The sequence below is a fragment of the Polypterus senegalus genome, chromosome 7 (assembly GCF_016835505.1).
Source record: "Polypterus senegalus isolate Bchr_013 chromosome 7, ASM1683550v1, whole genome shotgun sequence".
Classification (NCBI taxonomy): Eukaryota; Metazoa; Chordata; class Cladistia; order Polypteriformes; family Polypteridae; genus Polypterus; species Polypterus senegalus.
In genome coordinates, this window is record NC_053160.1 from 110,101,650 (window position 1) to 110,124,089 (window position 22,440).

The 22,440-nt window shown below is 41.7% G+C and overlaps 1 protein-coding gene across 4 annotated transcripts in view; it reads left to right on the plus strand.

Moving 5' to 3' along the window:
• The window catches only part of LOC120532781 (ubiquitin-conjugating enzyme E2 R2-like), a 51,595-nt gene that overhangs the window by 2,472 nt on the left and 26,683 nt on the right, over positions 1 to 22,440 (plus strand). For all 4 annotated transcript variants that reach the window (XR_005634367.1, XR_005634366.1, XM_039759154.1 and 1 more), the window contains exon 2: positions 9,623 to 9,709. Coding sequence is in view for 2 of the 4 variants with exons in the window: in XM_039759154.1 (XP_039615088.1) it covers positions 9,623 to 9,709 (87 nt within the window). In the remaining 2 variants the exon portion in view is untranslated. The remainder of the gene's footprint in view (positions 1 to 9,622; positions 9,710 to 22,440) is intronic.

Here is a 22,440-nt window from a genome sequence, read left to right on the forward strand (position 1 = left end):
CCACGTCATTCCAGCTCAACTGCATTAAAGTTAATGGAGAAAAATACCTTCCAGTTATGACCATTAGGCGTAGAATTTCGAAATGAAACCTGCCCAACTTTTGTAAGTAAGCTGTAAGGAATGAGCCTGCCAAATTTCAGCCTTCTACCTACACGGAAAGTTGGAGAATTAGTGATGAGTTAGTGAGTCAGTGAGTGAGTGAGTGAGTGAGTGAGGGCTTTGCCTTTTATTAGTATAGATATATATATATGTTTATATGTGTGTGTATGTGTATATATATATATATATATATATGTATATATATATATATATATATATATGTATATATATATATATATATATATATATATATATATATATATATATATATATATATATATATATATATATATATATATATATGTATATATGTATATATATATATATATATATGTATATATGTATATATATATATATATATACACGACGGCTGTGGTATAGAAATTACATTTTCTATGTGAACATTCAAATTTGTGCCTCTGGTAATGTGCCTTACCGGCAATTAAAGAAAATTAGTTTTGTGTCCTCTGCAGTGTTAAGATAGAAAGGCTTTGGTTTGGGATAAAAGGAAAAAAGGTGTAAAGAAAGGAAAGTTGCCTTTTTCTTTTATATAGTATTGAGAGATGTGTTCGTTGACGTTATGATCGCCTTTTGGGGATAGTCGCGGTGGGTCTTGTGTAGACTGGTGAGACGTCCCTGCCATTAATCGGCTGTGATGGCACTGTCAGTCCTGCACTCCTGTGCGTGTCTTCATAATTCGAGGTGAGGACTTGATAATCGTATACGTGCAAAAGAAAGTGTGAATCGCCTTAATATTATTTTGCCGTGGTGTAGAAAAGGGGTCCGTGTTTGCACTTGTCTGGGCTATAGCGCAGGGGGAGGATGAAAAAAATTAAAAGTGCTCACTTTGACTTAAGGCAGAAGCGCAGTCAGCGTCTCAAAGGCCGGCACAGCTATGCGCACGCTGCTCGACTTTTGCTGGGCAGGAGACCTCAGTTTGCAGACACGTTCATGATATCAAAAGTCTCAGCGTTCTTTGGAGGTCATTCATATATATATATATATATATATATATATATATAGCAAAATACCAGCGCCTCGAAGCGGAGAAGTAGTGTGTTAAAGAAGTAATGAAAAAGAAAAGGAAACATTTTAATAATAACGTAACATGATTGACATTGTCATGAGTGTTGCTGTCATATATATGCCTGCCTAAATAAGTCACGCTTTGCTCTTACTTTATTTACCGTTCATTTAATCATGGCTAGTGGCGGAATAATTATAAAATGGAAGGAGGATGGCTTTACCAAAACAATTATTGATGGCGAATCGATTATTCATAAAGCTTGAATTGGTGATCTGTTTTTCTATGTTAACCTCATATTTTTTCATACTTCTTCTCAAACTAAGGTGGTGCGAGGGTAAAATGAATCGGGATGCGCTGATCAGTGTAATCGGTGTACCAGGAAATCATGCATTAACAAAAGCTCCCTTGCTTGTAATGCAAAGTGTGATTAAATGCATTATTTTTAAGCGTTATGGAGCACATGCATCGAAGCTTCTCAGCTGTGCTTGTGCTAAAAAAAGGAAAGATTTTAAAAATAACCTAACACGATTGTCAATGTAACCTTTTGTAAGTAGTGCCTGGAGGATTCAGTGTTGAGAAACTCTAGAGACAGCGTGTGTATTAACTTGTGGATTTTTCTGTGAGTATTTGGTGGCAGTCTGACGAAGTTGCTTCGGAGCTCAGCTCAGAGCGAAATTAGATGAATGGGAGGGGAGATGATGACGTCACTCCCGCACCCGCCTTAACTGTCATTCCCCCACAAACACAGTCTCTCGGAATTTGCATAAGCACAGCCCTTCACCAACAATTTTAACTTAGTTACAAAGTGATCAAAACTCTTGTTTATATCCTGCGTCCTCTCATTAAACTTGTATCCCGCATTACCTGTGGGCATGTAAATCGCCAGCGGTAGCCTGTCTATGAACTTAATTTAAAGTTTAGGTTTGCACCTTGCTTTCTTTCCGAGGTAACAGCAATCATGAATATGGTAGTATATGTCACTCGCTCGCTTCCTATTGTTTCGCTGCCTTCTCAATTATATAATGCATGTTTTCTTAAGCGCTTTTTGGAGGTCTTCCTGGTTTTCTACATACTGCGTTGACAGTCCGTTCACGTGATTACGTGGGAGGCGTGATGATGTCACACGAAACTCCGCCCCCACGTCATTGCAGCTCAACTCCATTACAGTTAATGGAGAAAAGTACCTTCCAGTTATGACCATTAGGCATTGAATTTTGAAATGAAACCTGCCCAACTTTTGTAAGTAAGCTGTAAGGAATGAGCCTGCCAAATTTCAGCCTTCTACCTACACTGGTAGTTGGAGAATTAGTGATGAGTGAGTGAGTGAGTGAGTGAGGGCTTTGCCTTTTATTAGTATAGATATATATATATATATATATGACAGCAACACTCATCACTCACAACAGTGACAAAACAATTACATTGACAATCATGTTACGTTATTTTCATAATGTTTACTTTTCTTTTTCATTGCTTCTTTAACACACTACTTCTCCGCTGCGAAGCGCGGGTATTTTGCTAGTTATATATATATAGATACTGTAGTCACACAGACGAACGGGACTAACTGGGTGGTCGGTGAGTTTTTGCATCCGGGTACATGGGCAGGCAGTGTGAATGCCTAGAGAGCAAGGGTAGACGCGGGCCAGTGAAAAAGGAGTGTTGGTGTGCAGGGAAACGTCTTCCGTGTTCCTGCAGGAGCATCTAAGAAGACGCATGTTTGTCGTGGATGCAAATTGCTGTATGTAGCGTGTAAAACAGTTTGCTATGGTGCACGCGGTCGTGCGTCGTAACCGAGAACCTGGTTTGTAAAGACTGCTTACTTCATTGTGTTTTAACCTCAGTTGTAAAGGATTGTTTTAAGGATCCCATGGGATACCCCTCGCAAACCGTTTTACACGTTGCATATGGCGATTCACCTCCGCGAGAAACATGCCTCTATGAATAGTCAAGGTGACTCGGAGGTACATGAGGCCTCTACGACAGACAAGTATAAATGACGCCGTTCTTTCTGTGTTGTCGTGTCCGATTTGGTGAGCGTGGCTCTGTGAGGTGTCGTTGTATCCAATGGTCTTGGAGTTGGTGGGCGTGGCTCCTTCCTGCGTGCACCATAGGTGTCTTACTTGTCGGCGGCTTAGTGAATCCACGCCCCTTCTGCCGTGCTTTCCATGGGTGTCTTGCCTTAGTGAATTATATATATATATTTTTTCAGTTATTTCACCTTTTTTTGTTAAGTACATAACTCCACATGTCTTCATTCATAGTTTTGATGCCTTCAGTGAGAATCTACCAATGTAAATGGTCATGAAAATAAAGAAAACACATTGAATGAGGAGGTGTGTCCAAACTTTAGGCCTGTACTGTGTGTGTATGTATATATATATATAGATATATAGATATAGATATATATAGATATATAGATATATATACAGAGATATATATATATATAGATATGAGAACAACACTCATATCAATGACAAAACAATTACATTAACAATCATGTTACGTTATTTTTAAGATTTTTCCTTTTCTTTTTCATAACTTCTTTAACACACTACTTCTCCGCTGCGAAGCGCGTGTATTCTGCTAGTATATATGTATATGACAGCAACACTCATAACAGTGACAAAACAATTACATTGACGATCATGTTACGTTATTTTCAAGATGTTTCCTTTTCTTTTTCATTACTTCTTTAACACACTACTTCTCCGCTGCAAAGCGCGGGTGTTGTGCTAGTATAAAAATAAAATAGAAATGTCTTTGTGAAATAAAAACTAAATTAAAACTAAAAATACACAATGAAGGAAAATTCAAACTAAATTGAATTCCCAAGTATGGTCACAAAAAATATAGAAATGAAAACTAATATAAAGAGTCAAAACTGTAATAATCGTGGTTCCAAGTTCATGTCCACTTTTGATATGTAATAGTTTTTCAGTATGGCAGTAAACTGTAGTGATGTATTCAGACATGCAACTAAGAATTTCACAGTACTCTGTACATGCAGTTATAAATTGAATTTGAAATAAGGATGAGAGAAGGTCTGATGTGATTTGTGTAGACTTCTACTTTTACCTGATGTCACAAGAATGGACAGGAGACATAAAAAGGTTTGGAGCAACCACCTTTAAGCAAAAGGTGTAATTATTGAGAAGTCGTGTCTGGTTCAATGTCCAAAACAGACATGTGAAAAAGATGGCAGCTGTAAAGGTCTGAATAGGAAGTGATGTCATCTGGGCAGGACGTGACATCATCACGGGTGCTGGAACTGGAAGTGACATCATCTGGATAGAAAGTGGTGTCATCACAGGTGCCAAAAACTTGTGGAATGTCCTGTGAATGGTCTGCAGAGGATTGAGAGAAAAAGTCAGTGCACCTTGCCACCCCCTGGTCAAACATGGAATTGTCACAGTTCAAGCCCTTTAGTTTCCTCCCATATGGACATGTGACAAAAGCCTCCCCGAGACCCACCCAGCCCAGACCCAACCTGACTGAGAGGTTGTGAACCCGAGAAAGTGCATTGGCAATGGCATGCAGAGAGCCCTGACGATGAATGTGTGAAAACTTATATGGCTGTAGGTCAAGAAACCATCTGGTAACCAGCAGATTTGACTCCTTGTGTTGGGCCATCCACTCTAGGAGTGCATGATCCGTAACAATGGTTAATTACCGGCCCAAGAGGTAGTACCTCAACTCTGTAATCGCCTACTTGATCAGAAGGGCTTCCTTTTCCACCGTTGCATACTTGATCTCTCAATCCAACAGTTTCTGGCTCTGGAAAATGATGGGGTATTCAACACCATCAACGCTCTGGCTCAGCATGGCTCCCAGGCCTGTGTCTGAAGCGTCCATGTGGAGAATGAAAGGCAATGAAAAGTTAGGCGCTTTCAATACAGGTGCTGACGTAAGGGCCTGTTTTAAATCACTAAATGTAGCGTCCGTCTTGTCAGTCCATACCCCATTATTTGGAGTCCTCTTCTATTTTAAATCCATCAAGGATGCCGCTCTCTCAGAAAACCGAGGTACAAACTGGCAGTAGTACCTAGCTAAGCCAAGAAACGTTTGGACTTGCCGCTTGGTTTTCGGATGGGGCCATTACAATATGGCATCTACCTTAGACCACTGTGGTTTCACGATACCCTGACCCACCGGCTAGCCCAGGTATTTAGATTCTTTCAACCAAAACCTACATTTGTTTGGATTGATTTGAAGCCAGGCCTCATCCAGTGTCCACAGTATCCCTCGGACCTGCTGTACGTGTTCCTTCCATGTACTGGAATAGATGACTACATCATCCAGGTATGCAGCACTGTATAAGTTATGAGGACGGAGCACTTTATCCACCAGACGTTGGAATGTTGCAGGAGCCCCATGTAACTGGACCACGGACTGTAACTTTCCTCTATCACTCCTACTTCCAGCATATGCTTGATTTCAAACTTCACTTCTACTCTTTTTGTTTTGGAGAGTTGATAAGGGCGTTCGCACACTATAACCCCAGGTTCAGTCACAATGTCATGCTCAATCAGAAAGGTCCTTCCAAGTTTTTCACTCACTGCCTCCAGAACAGACAAGATAACTTCTTTGAGCTTCTGTTTCTGTTTGGGGTTTAATTCAGGACCAAAGTTAAGACTATTTTTATGAGCAAAGAATGAGCAAGGCTGAAAGGAGGAGAGATCAGGATCCCTTTCCTTCTATGGCTTCAGCAGATTTACATGATATATTCACTCACTCAGTCGATGATTGGTTGTTTCACCAAATAGTCCGGCCCACCTTAAATCCCTTTGCACCTCTCCGTCATCATCTTTTGTCATGTAAATGTGCTGATAAAGATAAGCAGCAAGGAGCCTGCTATTCCATCCCCCACTGCCGCAGAACATGCACAAAGTTCTCCCAGCTCATGCCTTGATTATCTGGGAGTGAAGTACTGAAGATTTACAGTGGAAATAATAGATCGTTATTTGGAAAAGTGAAAAAAAGGTAACTAAGAATGGGTCGAATTTTTCCAAATCTATTGCATAATTTATTCTAATATATTTGTGGAGGGAAGAGCCTCTCCTTCCCAGCCTTCTTTCAAAATATCCAATATACCCTGGGGTTGTCGTTCATATAATAATTTAAGCGGCGAGAACCCAGTGGAGGCTTGTCGGTCTTCCCTATAAACAAATTTTAGGGAGTCGTCATTCCATTGCTCCCTTTTCAAAGAATCCGGAATTTCTCTAAATTGAAATTGTAATTCAGAGAGAGGGTCCAGTCTGAACTCAAGGGGTGGGGTTTCACCCTGTTTCGTTGTGGTTGATGACGTGTCTGTTTGTGACAGTCCAGGATACTCCCCATCCCTCTCATGGTCTTCTGTATCTCTCTCTGCCGGCTGATTACTGGCACGAAGGCAGCCTGAGACGTGTTGTCCCTGTCTATAATTAGGCCCAAATTTCCTTTAGGAGTAGAGAGTACTGCAATTACTTTTTGACCAGTCCCACCCCAGTATCATTGGACAAGGTGTATTTGGGAGGACTGCTTCAGACTGCTAATTTTTTTTTAGAAATCCTCAGTGACTGATGAAACAGGTGGCATTTCTATAACTACGGGTTTCTCCGTGGATACAGGTTAGACTGGTCAATTAACAATGGAAATGTTGCTGCCGGAATCAAAGAGGGCCTCTGTTTTAAAACCATTTACCACTACCACTCCCATATGAGGACTTGGCAGGGGATTCGTAAGTGCACAGAAACTTCCTCCCTCTCTCTACCTGCATTCCACCTCATTCCCGAGTAAGCAGAACGCCTGCGAATCCAAGGATTTCAGCATAGGCTCCTGCTTGTAAGGGAAGGGCAGAGATTTTGGGGCGTGATCCCTCTGTCCGCTAAAGAACCATTCTGCCCTCCCAGATTTTGAGGCTGTCCTAATTCTTTCAATGAGCTCTATCAGCTCTCTCATAGCTTTAAATATCCCCCAGACTGGCTGGGTATACTGTTTTGGAAGGCTGGTGAGCAACATAAAGCAGGCTACCTGCTCCACGATTTGTAAGGCAGTTTTTTAGCCACTGCCTTACTTTTTTCCACAAAGTGAAAGCCTGTGTTCTGGGTCAAAATACCAGTCCTTCTCTTTAGCCATCTGCTAGTATGGGAATGTCTTGTATTTACTTGAGGCTTTGGCCTCATGGGAAAGAACAGCTCTCTCCTCCGAGAGAGCATAATAAGCCCCTTTTGCTCCCCCCCACCAAGGACCATCCCAATCCTGTGAGCCCCTCCCATACACTCCATGTGTTTCTTAGTCCGGTTATGTGTTTTGGGAGCGGAGCCTGTACCTGGTCTTTCCAAACCCCGGGACGAACCACCCACTCGGAAACTAGCACATGGTACTTTCCACCTGGTTATTTTTCAGGTCCTGTCTCCTTCTCTTCTGGGATCTTCCTGTCAGCTACACCACTGTCACAAGAATGTACAGGAGACATTAAAAAGTTTGGGGTAGCCACCTGTTTGTTATGCCCTAGCTGCAAAAGAATTAATTATTGAGCAGTTGTGTCTGGTTCAGTGTCCAAAACAGAATGGATAATGTGTGGCAAAGATGGCGGCTTTAAAGGTCTAGACATGAAGTGACGTCATCATGGACACAGGCACCAGAAGTGATGTCATTACAGGCGACAGAACCCTGTGGAATTTCCCATGAATGGTCTGCACAGGATTGAGAGGAAAAAGTCAGTGCACCTCATCACCCCCTGGTCAAACATGGAATTGTCACTATTCGAGCCCTTTAGCTGCCTCCCATGCGCACGTGTGTCACACTGAACAAAATCTTATATTTCGAAAGTAATAATAAATAATAATAATAATACATTTTATTTATTTGTAGGCGCCTTTCTAAACACTCAAGGACACCGAACAATAGACAAAACACAGATTATAAACAAAAGTAAAATACCAATTGTAAACAAAGAGAAAAAGCAGTCTTAAACAATGAGTTTTAAGTTTAGATTTGAAAAGTGAAAATGATGGAGGAAGAGGATCTAAGGGTACAGGAGGGAATGGCAACATGGAGGAGGTCAGACATATGGAGGGGCAAGGGTGTGGATAGCCTTAAAAGTTAGTAGGAGAATTTTGAATTGAATTCGGAACTGAACTTGAAGCCAATGAAGCTGCTGCAAAACGGGAGTGATATGGTGAATAGAGGGGGTTCTAGTAATAATGCGGGCAGCTGAGTTCTGGACCAGTTGAAGCTTATAAATAGATTTGTGAGAAAGACCAAAGAAAAGGGAACAGCAATAATCCAGACGATATGTGACAAGGCTATGAACAAGGATAGCAGTGGTGTGGGGAGTGAGGGAGGGGCGAATACAATTAATGTTACGCAAGTAGAAATATGCAGACCGGGAGATGTTATTGATGTGGGATTGGAAGGATAAAGTATTGCCAAGGATGACACCCAGGCTCTTAACCTGTGGGGAAGGGGAGACAGAGGAATTATCATTAACAAATGAAAAATGGTCAGTTTTGGATAATGTTGATTTTGTACCAATGAGGAGAACCTCAGTTTTGTCACTATTTAATTGAAGAAAATGTCACGAAAACCAGGATTTGATTTCTGCTATGCAATCAATAAGTGAGGAGGGTGGAAAGGAAGCAGTAGGTTTGCTAATGAGATAGAGCTGGGTGTCATCAGCATAACAGTGGAAGCTAATGTTATATTTACGAAAGATATTATCAAGGGGAAGGAGGTAAATAATGAAAGGAGTGGCCCCAGGACAGAGCCCTGGGGCACACCTGAAGTAACAGCAGTGGGTTCAGATGTGAAAGTTTTAGGCTGAACAAACTGAGTGCGGCCTGAGAGGTAGGATCTGAACCAATCTAGTGGAGTGTGGGTAATGCCAATCAAAGATAATCTATTGAGAAGAGTAGTGTGACCAATAGTGTCAAAGGCTGCATTTAGATCAAGAAGGATGAAGAAAGTAATTAAACCAGAATCCGCTGCCATAAGGAGGTCATTAGTAATTTTTATAAGTGCCGTTTCTGTACTGTGGAGGGGACGAAAACTAGACTGGAACTGTTCATACAGATTATATTGAGATAAATGAGAGTGAAGTTGATTGGCCACTATTTTTTCAAAAATTTTGGAAATGAAGGGTAGATTAGAAATAGGACAAAAATTACTGAAATTAGTTGGATCGGCACCAGGTTTTTTCTGTATTGGGGTTATTTCAGCAGTTTTAAAAGATGAAGGAACAGTACTAGTAGTGAGAGTAGAGTGGTTTATAGCAGAGATAAGAGAGACCAGAGAGGGGAGGCAGGCTTTGACCAGAACTGCAGGGAGGGGGTCCAGTTGATGGGTGGATGGCTTAGACCTACAGACAAGATCTGAGATAAATCTGAGAAAAATACTGTCCTATCTTTGATATCCTTTATTTAATAGTTTACAGATTATGATTTATGTGTCATTTAATGTAATTTTGATTTACTATAGTACTGTAGTGCATTCAACATTTTTTCTCTTTTGTAGGCTCATATTAAGTTTCCAGTAGACTATCCCTACTCTCCTCCAACCTTCAGGTTTCTCACAAAAATGTGGCATCCTAATATTTATGAGGTAAGATTTCATTATTAAATAGTATTGATGAGTGATATGTCACATTATGATATAATAATTATTTTTGATATCTTTCATATTGTACTAGATGCCAAAGCATAACTGAGTGTCAAATACATATTTCTTCAAAAATGTTCCTAAAGGAACAAGAAAACAATTGATTGTCAATTATTTGGATGTTGGACTCTATAGAGGATGGCATGGAGGAGCCAAACTTCTATGAGGGTTACACCAGCAGAAGGTGCCAGCTGATCCAGCAACTTGATCTCAGGGTTGCTGGACTGCAGGAGGAGTTGGCTGGCCTGAGTTAGAGTACAGAGTTGGCGCACCTGCCCAGGTGTCTTTTAGAGAGATAGCGTGCACACCTAAGGTGGTGCAGGAGGAGACTCCAGACCAGAGAGGTAGAAATAGATGAGTCATAGTCACAAGGTGCAAAGTAATGGGTACACACTGTCCAGGAGCATCAACCCCAGAATTGGAAGTGTTAAATCGTTTTCAGGACCTTGCGGAACTAGACAGTGTCTCTGAAAATTTTGAGGTGGAAGGCAGGCATAAGAAGCCCCAATGGGCCACCTCAAAAACAGTTTCCAGAAACAGAGAGGTAGTGATAACTGGGGACTCAATCATTAGGGGGATTGAAGCATAAGTTTGCTCCAGAGGCTGAGGCAGAGAGTTTCGCGCAGTGTGTTACATTCCAGGTGCACAGCTGGGAGACCTCCCTGGAAGGGTGGATAGGCCCTTGGCCAGAGTGGGGTTGGATACAGTTGTTATTCTCCATGTTGGAACAAATGACATACATAACGGTAGTCTGTCAGTTCTGTGATCCAAATTTAAAGAGTTAGGTGCCAGGCCAAGGAGCAGAACTGACAATGTAGTCTTCTCCAGATTTCTGCATGTGCCATGGCATGGGGCATTGGGACTCCTTTTGGAACAGTTGGGACCTGTTCCACTATGATGGGCTACATCTGGAGGGGTACCAATGTGTTGAGGAGGCACATGAGTAGGTAAGTCGAGGATTGTTTAAACTAGAGTATGGGAGAGCTTAGAGTTTAGCAAAGGCCAGGTTTAGAACTGTACATGAGTGAACAAACAATTCTGTAAAAATAAAAAACCATAGTAATTTAAATTGTGACCCAACATTAAAATGCATACGTAAAATGGGTAACACATTCAAAATAGCTTTGCATAATGCTAGAGGTTTGAAGTTCAAGTTTTATGTAATGGAGCAAAGATGGAGATCAGTGAAACATACAGGGATATACATTTTTTAGAAAGGACAGAACAGAAAAGGAGGTGGGGTTTCTGCTTATGTCGAACAGAATTGAAACACAAGTCCTATACACCTAGACGATGAGCCCCATCTTAGTGAGGACATGTGGCTTCACCTGGAAAACATAAGGGAAAGAGGTCTTATTTTAGGAGTGTGTTATAGTACACCCAATGCAGACAGCAAATATAATACACATCTTTTTAGTAATATTAAAAAGGCCAATTTACAAGGGGATATTGTCGTCATTGGGGAGTTTAACTATCTGAATATTAAAAGAGACAACCTTTGCAAATAGTGGAGCAGAAGTTTTTAGAAGTAATTCGTGACTGTTTTTTAACACTTTTTAAAGCACCAACGCTGTAGTTCAGGCTGTTGAAGTCCAGGAGTAGTTCCTTTGTATACTTGGAATTGAGCACAAGGTTGTTGCTTTGGGAAGAGTTTGAGGAGGCCATGGAGAATGACTTTTGGACAGCTTTGAGGAGATTCTGGTCCACCATCAGGCTTCTCAGGACGGGGAAGCAGTGCAGTGTCAACACTGTATATGGTGGGGATGGTGCACTGCTGACTTTGACTCGGGACATTGTAGGTCAGTGGGGGGAATCCCATTAACATGCCTTCCAATGAGGAAGGAGAGCTTGGGGACTCAGAGGTGGGCTGCCCCATCTCTGGGACTGAGGCCACTGAGGTGGTCAAAAAACTCCTTGGTGGTAGGGCCCCGGGGGTAGATGAGATACGTCTGGAGTTCCTCAAGGCTCTGGATGTTGAAGGACTGTCTTGGTTGACACGCCTCTGCAACATCGCAAGGACAACGGGGACAGTGCCTCTGGATTGGCAGACCGGGGTGGTGGTCCCCCTCTTTAAGAAGGGGCACCGGAAGGTGTGTTCCAACTACAGAGGGATCACACTCCTCAGCCTCCATGGAGAAGTCTGTTCAGGGGTCCTGGAGAGGAGAGTCCATCAGATAGTCAAACCTCAGATTCAGGAGGAACAGTGTGGTTTTTGTCCTGGTCTTGGAACAGTGGACCAGCTCTACACCCTTAACAGGGTCCTGGAGGGTGCATGGGAGATTGCCCAACCAGACTACATGTGTTTTGTTGACTTGGAAAAGGCGTTCGACCGTGTCCCTCGGGGAATCCTGTGGGGGGTGCTCTGGGAGTATGGGGTACCGGACCCCCTTATAAGGGCTGTTCGGTCCCCTGTACAACCGGTGTCAGAGCTTGGTCTGCATTGCCGGCAGTAAGTCAAACCCATTTCCAGTGAGAGTTGGATTTCGCCAGGGCTGCCCTTTGTCACCGATTCTGTTCATAACTTTTTTTAACAGAATTTCTAGACACAGCCAAGGTGGACTTGGATAGGGTCACTGCTTTTTGCAGATGATGTTGTCCAGTTTGCTTCATCATGCCGTGATCTTCAGCTCTCTCTGGATCGGTTTGCAGCCGAGTATAAAGCGGTTGGGATGGGAGTCAGCACCTCCAAATCCAAGACCATGGACCTCAGCTTATAAAGGGTGGAGTGCCCTCTCAGGATTGGAAGCGAGATCTTGCCCCAATTGAAGGAGTTGAAGTATCTCGGGGTCTTGGGAAGAATGGCGCGTGTGATTGACAGGCGGATCGGTGTGGCGTCCGCAGTGATGCGGGGCTCTGTACAACCGGTGTCAGAGCTTGGTCTGCATTGCCGGCAGTAAGTCAAACCCATTTGTCCACCATCTGTCGTGGTGAAAAAGCTGTAAGGCAAAGCTCTCAATTTATCAGTCGATCTATGTTCCTACCCTCACCTATGGTCATGAGCTATGGGTAGTGACAGAAAGAATGAGATAGCTAATACAAGCGGCTGAAATGAGTTTCCTCTACAGGGTGTCTGGGCTTACCCTTAAAGATAAGGTGAGAAGCTCAGTCATCTGGGAGGGGCTCAGAGTAGTGCCGCTGCTTGCCCACACCTGCCCATGAAATAGCCTTTGAGTCAATCGTCCAATTAATTTTGAGCCCCTGAAATAAAGGGATTGTGTTAAAAAATGCTTTAGTTGCCTCACATTTTTATGCAATATTTTTGTCCACCCCATTGAATTAAAGCTGAAAGTCTGCACTTCAACTGCATCTGAGTTGTTTCATTTAAAATTCATTGTGGTAATGTACAGGACCAAAATTAGAAAAAAGTTGTCTCTGTCCAAATATTTATGGACCTAACTGTATACTACGCACTAAAGGGGAACATCCTAGCTTATCCTTTTAGTCAAATCGGCACTGCTTTTTTCACAATGATAAGTGCCTATCAGAAGTGTTTTTTTCAGTAAGGTTAACTTTTTTTTAATTATTTATACTCAATTTTAAACATCTTTTGTTTTTGCAAATTTGAGGAACATTTGTTGTATTTAGGTAATTCCATAGTTTTTGGGATACAATTTATTCCACATAATGAAGTGATTTATGTCTTGTGCCATGGAGACTGAACATTTCCTAGAGTGTGACTAGTGGTATATAGTATCATCTCTTTTTTAAGAGTATCACTGCTGCCATTACACCAGAAATGATCTGCTGTGTGGTCCATTGCACAGGTGTCTCTACTTGTAGCAAAAGCATAAAGTCACTGCATGTTACTGTCATGATCAAAGGTCATCCTCTAACTGAGCCAAAAAAAAACAAGAAAACTACTTGGTCATTATATAATTTACTAAGATGCTTTGCACTTCCAGATTACAACCTTCAACCCCCAAATTTTTACATATGGTTTTATTTTAATTGGCCACTATGAACTTCAGATTTATAACAGCCAATCAATTGCACTTTGTAATTAACTGCCTTGAAAATGTAACAAAGTAAGAATGATACTAAATAATACAGATTTTGAAGAGTAAAGACATTGACATGTAAAATACTTTAAAGCACAATTGCCTACAAAATCTACTCAAGTACAATGACAAAAGTAAATCTTAATTTGTTACTTTTCACTACTGTTTTATACTAGTCCAGAGTCCTCAGTCAGTAATAATAACACAAACTCCATGATAGCTATTGAGCCATTAACTATTCATCTCTGAAAGAAATCAAAAGTAAAGGGGATTATTAGGGAAAGACTTAAACAGATAATATCACTATACATCAGTGATATGGTGTTCTATATTTCAGACCTACACAAATCTTTGCCATTTATCTTAAACTTGTTAGAAGAATTCAATAAGATCTCTAGAATAAAAAATGAATTTGAAAAAAGCAAGTTTTTTCAGTGAATTCTGTAGCATATAATATCAGGTTGAATAGATATCCTGTGATAATTTGAAATGTAATTTAAATATCTGGGAATAATCCATCCATCCATCCATTTTCTAACCTGCTGAATCCGAATACAGGGTCACGGGGGTCTGCTGGAGCCAATCCCAGCCAACACAGGGCACAAGGCAGGAACCAATCCTGGGCAGGGTGCCAACCCACCGCAGGACACACACACAAACACATCCACACACCAAGCACACAATAGGGCCAATTGAGAATCGCCAATCCACCTAACCTGCATGTTTTGGATTGTGGGAGGAAACCGGAGCGCCCGGAGGAAACCCACGCAGACACGGGGAGAACATGCAAACTCCACGCAGGGAGGACCCGGGAAGCGAACTTGGGTCACCTAACTGCGAGGCAGCAGCGCTACCACTGCGCCACCATGCCGCCCTCTGGGAATAATCATCACAAGTAAATATAACTGTTTTAATACAAGTTTGAAGCAATATGGAAAAAAATCAAACAAGATGTTAACAGATGGTCTACCTCTACATTAGCAGGTTGAATCAGTACTGTCAAAATAAACATCCTGCTGACGCTGCTATATGTATTTTAGAGCATCCATTTATTAATCAACAAATCTTTTTTTCCAAAGTTAAACTCAATTATAACATCATGTATCTTGAATTCAAAATAGCCATATATCCAAATGGTGACACTGAAGCAGAAAGCAACGTGACACTACCTAAACCTATAGTTTTATTGCAGTTTGGCAAATAACGCACATCCTGGAAATTAGCAGAAACCAACAAATATACACCAGCCAGGTTTGCAGTGAAGCACAAATTTTGTTTGTATGCCCTGTTTTGTATGCCAATCAATGCTTTCTATTGTCATTGTACTAATAACAATCCAGTCATTCACCATATCATATGTATTTTAAGGTATGGAAGCTCTTATCTGCTGCTTCTTTACATATTAATTACCCTTTTCAACCTGCTCATACCCAGTAGACACTTGGAGATCTTTATATGGACAATGTATATGCATCTTATGAACAATTACACCCCAGACTATATTTTCCAGTTACATAGTTTTTTTTTTCTACATACAAATCAGAAATGTCGTTAAAATAGATAGATATAACTTGTCTTCAGAGTAAAATTTGGCTTTTAACAGAAGCTCTTTAAATCCATCCATCCATCCTCTTCCGCTTATCCGCGGTCGGGTCGTGGGGGCAGCAGCTTAAGCAGAGAGGCCCAGACTTCCCTCTCCCCGGCCACTTCTTCCAGCTCTTCCAGGAGAATCCCAAGGCGTTCCCAGGCCAGCCGGGAGACATAGTCCCTCCAGCGTGTCCTGGGTCTTCCCCGGGGCCTCCTCCCGTTTGGACGTGCCCGGAACACCTCACCAGGGAGGCGTCCAGGAGGCATCCTGATCAGATGCCCGAGCCACCTCATCTGACTCCTCTCGATGCGGAGGAGTAGCGGCTCTACTCTGAACCCCTCCCGGATGACTGAGCTTCTCACCCTATCTTTAAGGGAAAGCCCAGACACCCTGCGGAGGAAACTCATTTCAGCCGCTTGTATTCGCGATCTCGTTCTTTCGGTCACTACCCATTGCTCATGACCATAGGTGAGGGTAGGAGCGTAGATCGACTGGTAAATTGAGAGCTTTGCCTTACGGCTCAGCTCCTTTTTCACCACGACAGACCGATGCAAAGCCCGCATCACTGCAGATGCCGCACCGATCCGCCTGTCGATCTCACGCTCCATTCTTCCCTCACTCGTGAACAAGACCCTGAGATACTTGAACTCCTCCACTTGGGGCAGGATCTCTCCCCCAACCCTGAGAGGGCACTCCACCCTTTTCCGGCTGAGGACCATGCTCTCGGATTTGGAGGTGCTGATTCTCATCCCAGCCGCTTCACACTCGGCTGCGAACCGATCCAGAGAGAGCTGAAGATCACGGCCTGATGAAGCAAACAGGACAACATCATCTGCAAAAAGCAGTGACCCAATCCTGAGTCCACCAAACCGGACCACTTCAACACCCTGGCTGCGCCTAGAAATTCTATCCATAAAAGTTATGAACAGAATCGGTGACAAAGGGCAGCCCTGGCGGAGTTCAACTCTCACTGGAAACGGGCTCGACTTACTGCCGGCAATGCGGACCAGGCTCTGACACCGGTTGTGTCTTTAAATAAAGAAATAAATATATTACTAAGCAGAAAAACAAGTAAATAAATAAACACCAGCATATACACTTTGGTCTGAACAAAGAAGAAAATAAAAAAAAAAAACTTCTGACTTGGCTGTTATAGTCACAGTGAAGCATTATGCAATCATATTGCTATTGGCATAAAGGAGCCCCAGTAGCATTTCTTGACACACTTCTGCTGAATGATTTTGTGGCTGAAAGTATTCAGTGTTGAAGATGCAGAGAGAGGATGTGTAGCATTGCTCATAATGGCATTTTTTTTAACTATCTCCTTTGCTACTACATTCAGAGGGTCCTGAGTACATCCTATCTAAGCATGTGAAGATGTGAAGAATATCACTTCCCTCATTAAAGGAACACAGTCTCTTAAGGAAGAAGAGCCTGCTCTGCCCTTTCTTATATAGTTCTTCTGTTTTCCAAGACTAGTCCAACCTGTCATTATTGTGAGCTCGCAGGTACTTGTAGGTGTGGACCACCTCTACATTCACTCCTTGAATAGTAAATGGATATAGGGTGCGGCAAAAGTCAATAACCAGTTCCTTGATTTTAGTTATGTTAAGATGCAGACAATTCTGTTTGCATCAAGGAACAAAGTTCTCCACCTGACACCTATACTTTGTCTCATCCCTTTTATTAATACACCCCATAAGTGCACACTTATCTGAGAATTTGTGCAAGTGACATGACCTGGTGTTATGTTAGGAGATGTAAACCTACCCAATTTTTCACACCACATTTCAACAATATATGAAAATATTTTGAAGAATCTACTCTTAAATGATCCCAGGGAATGGTGGGAAAGGGATATCAGCCATCCATAGACTTCACTGTAGTTCTATACTGTATGTTCCAAGCATTCCTCAATCACATATGTCTTTGTAAGATTGCCTATATCGTACCTAAATGTTGTCATCTTTCTTTCTTCCAGGTCCATGTGACCCCCTCCTACCAAAATACCATAGCTCATCATGATGATGATCTGTTTTTTTATATGACGTTCTGCTTTATGAATCATGCAGCTCTGTAAGGATCATCTCATAACTAGATAGACAGATAGATAGATAGATACCATCTTTCAGTTACTGATGTTGGTGTGACATTGTTTAACACTAGAATTACCAAAGCCTATGAAAAAACTCGTAATCCCGGCCCACCTTAAATCCGTTCACACATCTCCATCAGTGTCTTTTGTGTTGTAAATGTGTCGATCAGCAAAAGCAGTAAGCAGCCTGCTATCCCATCCCCCCAACAATGCAGAAAGGCAGAAAGTTCTCTCAGCTGAAGTCTATTTACTTGCGTATGAGTTGCCTCGAGTTGTATAGGGCAAATAAAATATCGTTATTAGTAATACATGCATTCCATGTTTGTTGCATGTCTACAGCAATCCATGTAATTGTATCATTAAAAGAGAAATATTTTTCATGTTTTAGTAATAATTGACAAAATGTAGATATGAAGTGTATAATGTGTGAAGCCTGAAGTCCAAATATCAAATAAACACTTTCACAAAAGGTACAAGCATGACAAAACAAGTGAGCTTTTATTCAAGAATGTAACTGCACAAAAAGAACTCTTGTTAGGGTGCAATATTGACACACCCTTAATATGACCGCTTTGGTGGTGCAGCAGTAAGAACTGCTGACTCATAAGCAAGACATTTGTGGTTCGATCCCGGACGCCTCCATTTTCAGTAGTGAGCTACTCATTTTCTTACTATTTTAGAATAAAAACATACATTTGATCTGATTCTGTAACAGCCGGTGTAAATTTATGGTAGTTGTAAAGTTTAGCTTTTTTTTTTAATTCAGTTTTATTCTCTCAGTCACGTTCACGCTCGCCCCAATCTGACACTGCTGTATTCAAATAAAGACATGCTATAACAGAGGTGAACTCAGATAAGGACAAGGGTTCTACATCAGAGAAAGAGAACAGAAGCCCTCCCCGCAAGAAACGTCCACTTACATATAAGAACAACGTAGCTGCAACAGGCGTAAAGGTGAATGATGGATGCAGCAACAGGTCGGGCGTCATCCTGTCAGTCAGTCTGCCCCACACCTGTCCTTAAAAGAAAAAGCAGTGATTAAGAAAGCCTGCCAAGGTATCATGCAAAGTCTTGTTTGTGTATACAGTGATTCCTTGCTTTATCGCGCTTCGCGGATTTTAAATGTAAGCATATCTAAATATGTATCACAGATTTTTCGCTGGTTCGCGGATTTCTGCGCACAATGGGTCTTTTAATTTAAAGTACATGCTTCCTCAGTTGGTTTGCCCAGTTGATTTCATACATGGGACACTATTGGCAGATGGCTGAGAAGCTACCCAATCATAGCACGTATTACATATTAAATAAAACTCCTCAATGATATACGATGTGCTTCCCGTGTGGTGCTTGATTGTTTGCTTTTCTCTGTCTCTCTTACTCTCTCTGCCTGACGGAGGGGGTGTGAGCAGAGGGGCTGTTTGCACAGAGGCTGTTTGCCTAGGGGATACGGACGCGCCTCTAAAAAATGCGGTGCTTCGGCATACTTAAAAGCACGTATTGATTTTTTGATTGTTTGCTTTTCTCTCTCGCTTTCTCTCTGACATTCTCTGCTTCTGGCACACATTCTTTAAAGAGGAAGATATGTTTGCATTCTTTTAATTGTGAGAAAGAACTGTCATCTCTGTCTTGTCATGGAGCACAGTTTAAACTTTTGACTAAAGGGTGTCATTTCATGTCTAGATGGCTCTAATAATGTTAACAGTGTGGGAGAGTTTATAAGGGCTTAAAATATATAAAATTAACCATACAAACATATGGTTTCTACGTTGTGGATTTTCATCTATCGCGGGGGGTTCTGGAACACAACCCCCGCGATCGAGGAGGGATTACTGTATGTTTTGTGATGGCCTTTATATAAAAAACATTAAAAAACATTCATATGTTGATAATATAAAAGCCAGATTGAATGGCTTTTACCTTGATTCTTTTACTTATCTTCCTATAGCATAAAGTCACAAGTAAGACTGCAGAGCTTCCTCTGTTTGATCGACACGGGCATGCTGACACAGTACGTGTATACTGAGTGACATTAGCTACAGGTGCCTTTTGCATGTTTCCTTGTTCCAATCTGTGTTCTCAGACCTTGGCTTAGCTAGAAGTAGATAATTTGTCTGGGAGATAGGAGTTACACATTTTGGTGCAGTTGTCCATACAACTGAGTTGTTTCAGAAGGAGCCTTGTTTCAGATGATCCATGCCTTAAAGAAGCTGGAATTCGTACGGCAGCACTCCAAGTTGAAAAGAAGGATTAACATTTGGATGAAAATGATCCAGGGGTGGCACGGTGGAGCAGTGGTAGCACTGCTGCCTCGCAGTAAGGAGACCTGGGTTCGCATCCTGGGTCCTCCCTGCATGGAGTTTGCATGTTCTCCCCGTGTCTGTGTGGGTTCCCTCCAGGTGCTCCAGTTTCCTACCACAATCCAAAGACATGAAGGTTAGGTGCATTGGAGATCCTAAATTGTCCTTACTGTATGGTTGGTGTGTGTGTGTGTGTGTGTGCATCCTGCGATGGGCTGGCGCCCTGCCTGGGATTTGTTCCTGCTTTGCGCCCTGCGCTGGCAGGGATTGGCTCCAGCAGATCCCCCGTGACCCTGTGTTAGGATATAGCGGGTTGGATAATGACTGACTGACTGAAAATGATCCATCTGTAATTGTTGATTGTGATGCGTTACCTATGCCATGGTATATAAAGTTGTTTGTTTTAGTTCTTCTGCTTTACTTAATTTTTGGTCTTACTGTTTTATTTTCCTTTACTTCTTGTTTAGTTAATATGGCCATCTCTTTTTGTAGCTACCAATTGTGCACAACATTATGGAGGGCATAGCTAGCAATTATTTTGCTACTCTCAGTTTCTGAAAACATTATTACATTGCACTTTGAATCCACTTTTCCTAATGATGGTCACAGTGGAAACATGCAAGGTGTACAAAATATGATATTCTATGTTAATTGCCAATCTTTAGCCCCTTCTCTTAACTTTGTAGGTTTGTGGAAAGGTATAATTCCCTCAAGTATTTCCTAGGTTTCTCCTTTTCTACTTATAGTATAGCCTAACATTCCTTTGTAAGAATTTAATTTTAGCCACTGTATTCACTTTTAACTGACATATCCACCAAGAGTAATGCAGCTGTGACACTGATGGCCAATCATTTTGTAGAATCTTTGCACAAAATGCCATAAGGTACACACAGTCATAAGAGTTTTTGAAGGCTGCAGAAAATTTGTAAATTTTCAAATATCAATATAAGGACAGAGGTGGTCTGAATTGCTGCTTATGAATCTCTACTTCCATATTGGCTCTGCCAGGAAAGCTGAGTAGTGTGATCCCTCAGTAACTGGCATAGTCATTTTTGTCTCCTATTTTAAAAATTGGGAACCACCTTCCCAGTGTGCTAGTTTTGGGATAATAGTCTAACCTTCATGCAAGATTAAAGAAATGTTATCTACAGTGGTGTGAAAAACTATTTGCCCCCTTCTTGATTTCTTATTCTTTTGCATGTTTGTCACACAAAATGTTTCTGATCATCAAACACATTTAACCATTAGTCAAATATAACACAAGTAAACACAAAATGCAGTTTTTAAATGATGGTTTTATTATTTAGGGAGAAAAAATCCAAACCTACATGGCCCTGTGTGAAAAGTAATTGCCCCTTGTTAAAAAATAACCTAACTGTGGTGTGTCACACCTGAGTTCAATTTCCGTAGCCACCCCCAGGCCTGATTACTGCCACACCTGTTTCAATCAAGAAATCACTTAAATAGGAGCTGCCTGACACAGAGAAGTAGACCAAAAGCACCTCAAAAGCTAGACAACATGCCAAGATCCAAAGAAATTCAGGAACAAATGAGAACAGACGTAATTGAGATCTATCAGTCTGGTAAAGGTTATAAAGCCATTTCTAAAGCTTTGGGACTCCAGCGAACCACAGTGAGAGCCATTATCCACAAATGGCAAAAACATGGAACAGTGGTGAACCTTCCCAGGAGTGGCCGCCAACCAAAATTACCCCAAGAGCGCAGAGACGACTCATCCGAGAGGTCACAAAAGACCCCAGGACAACGTCTAAAGAACTGCAGGCCTCACTTGCCTCAATTAAGGTCAGTGTTCACGACTCCACCATAAGAAAGAGACTGGGCAAAAACGGCCTGCATGGCAGATTTCCAAGACGCAAACCACTGTTAAGCAAAAGAACATTAGGGCTCGTCTCAATTTTGCTAAGAAACATCTCAATGATTGCCAAAACTTTTGGGAAAATACCTTGTGGACTGATGAGACAAAAGTTGAACTTTTTGGAAGGCAAATGTCCCGTTACATCTGGCATAAAAGGAACACAGCATTTCAGAAAAAGAACACCATACCAACAGTCAAATATGGTGGTGGTAGTGTGATGGTCTGGGGTTGTTTTGCTGCTTCAGGACCTGGAAGGCTTGCTGTGATAGATGAAACCATGAATTCTACTGTCTACCAAAAAATGCTGAAGGAGAATGTCCGGCCAAGCTGAAGCGATCTTGGGTGCTGCAACAGGACAATGACCCAAAACACACCAGCAAATCCACCTCTGAATGGCTAAAGAAAAACAAAATGAAGACTTTGGAGTGGCCTAGTCAAAGTCCTGACCTGAAGCCAATTGAGATGCTATGGCATGACCTTAAAAAGGCGGTTCATGCTAGAAAACCCTCAAATAAAGCTGAATTACAACAATTCTGCAAAGATGAGTGGGCCAAAATTCCTCCAGAGCGCTGTAAAAGACTCATTGCAAGTTATCACAAACGCTTGATTGCAGTTATTGCTGCTATGGGTGGCCCAACCAGTTATTAGGTTCAGGGGGCAATTACATTTTCACACAGGGCCAATGTAGGTTTGGATTTTTTTTTCTCCCTAAATAATAAAAACCATCATTTAAAAACTGCATTTTGTGTTTACTTGTGTTATATTTGACTAATGGTTAAATGTGTTTGATGATCAGAAACATTTTGTGTGACAAACACGC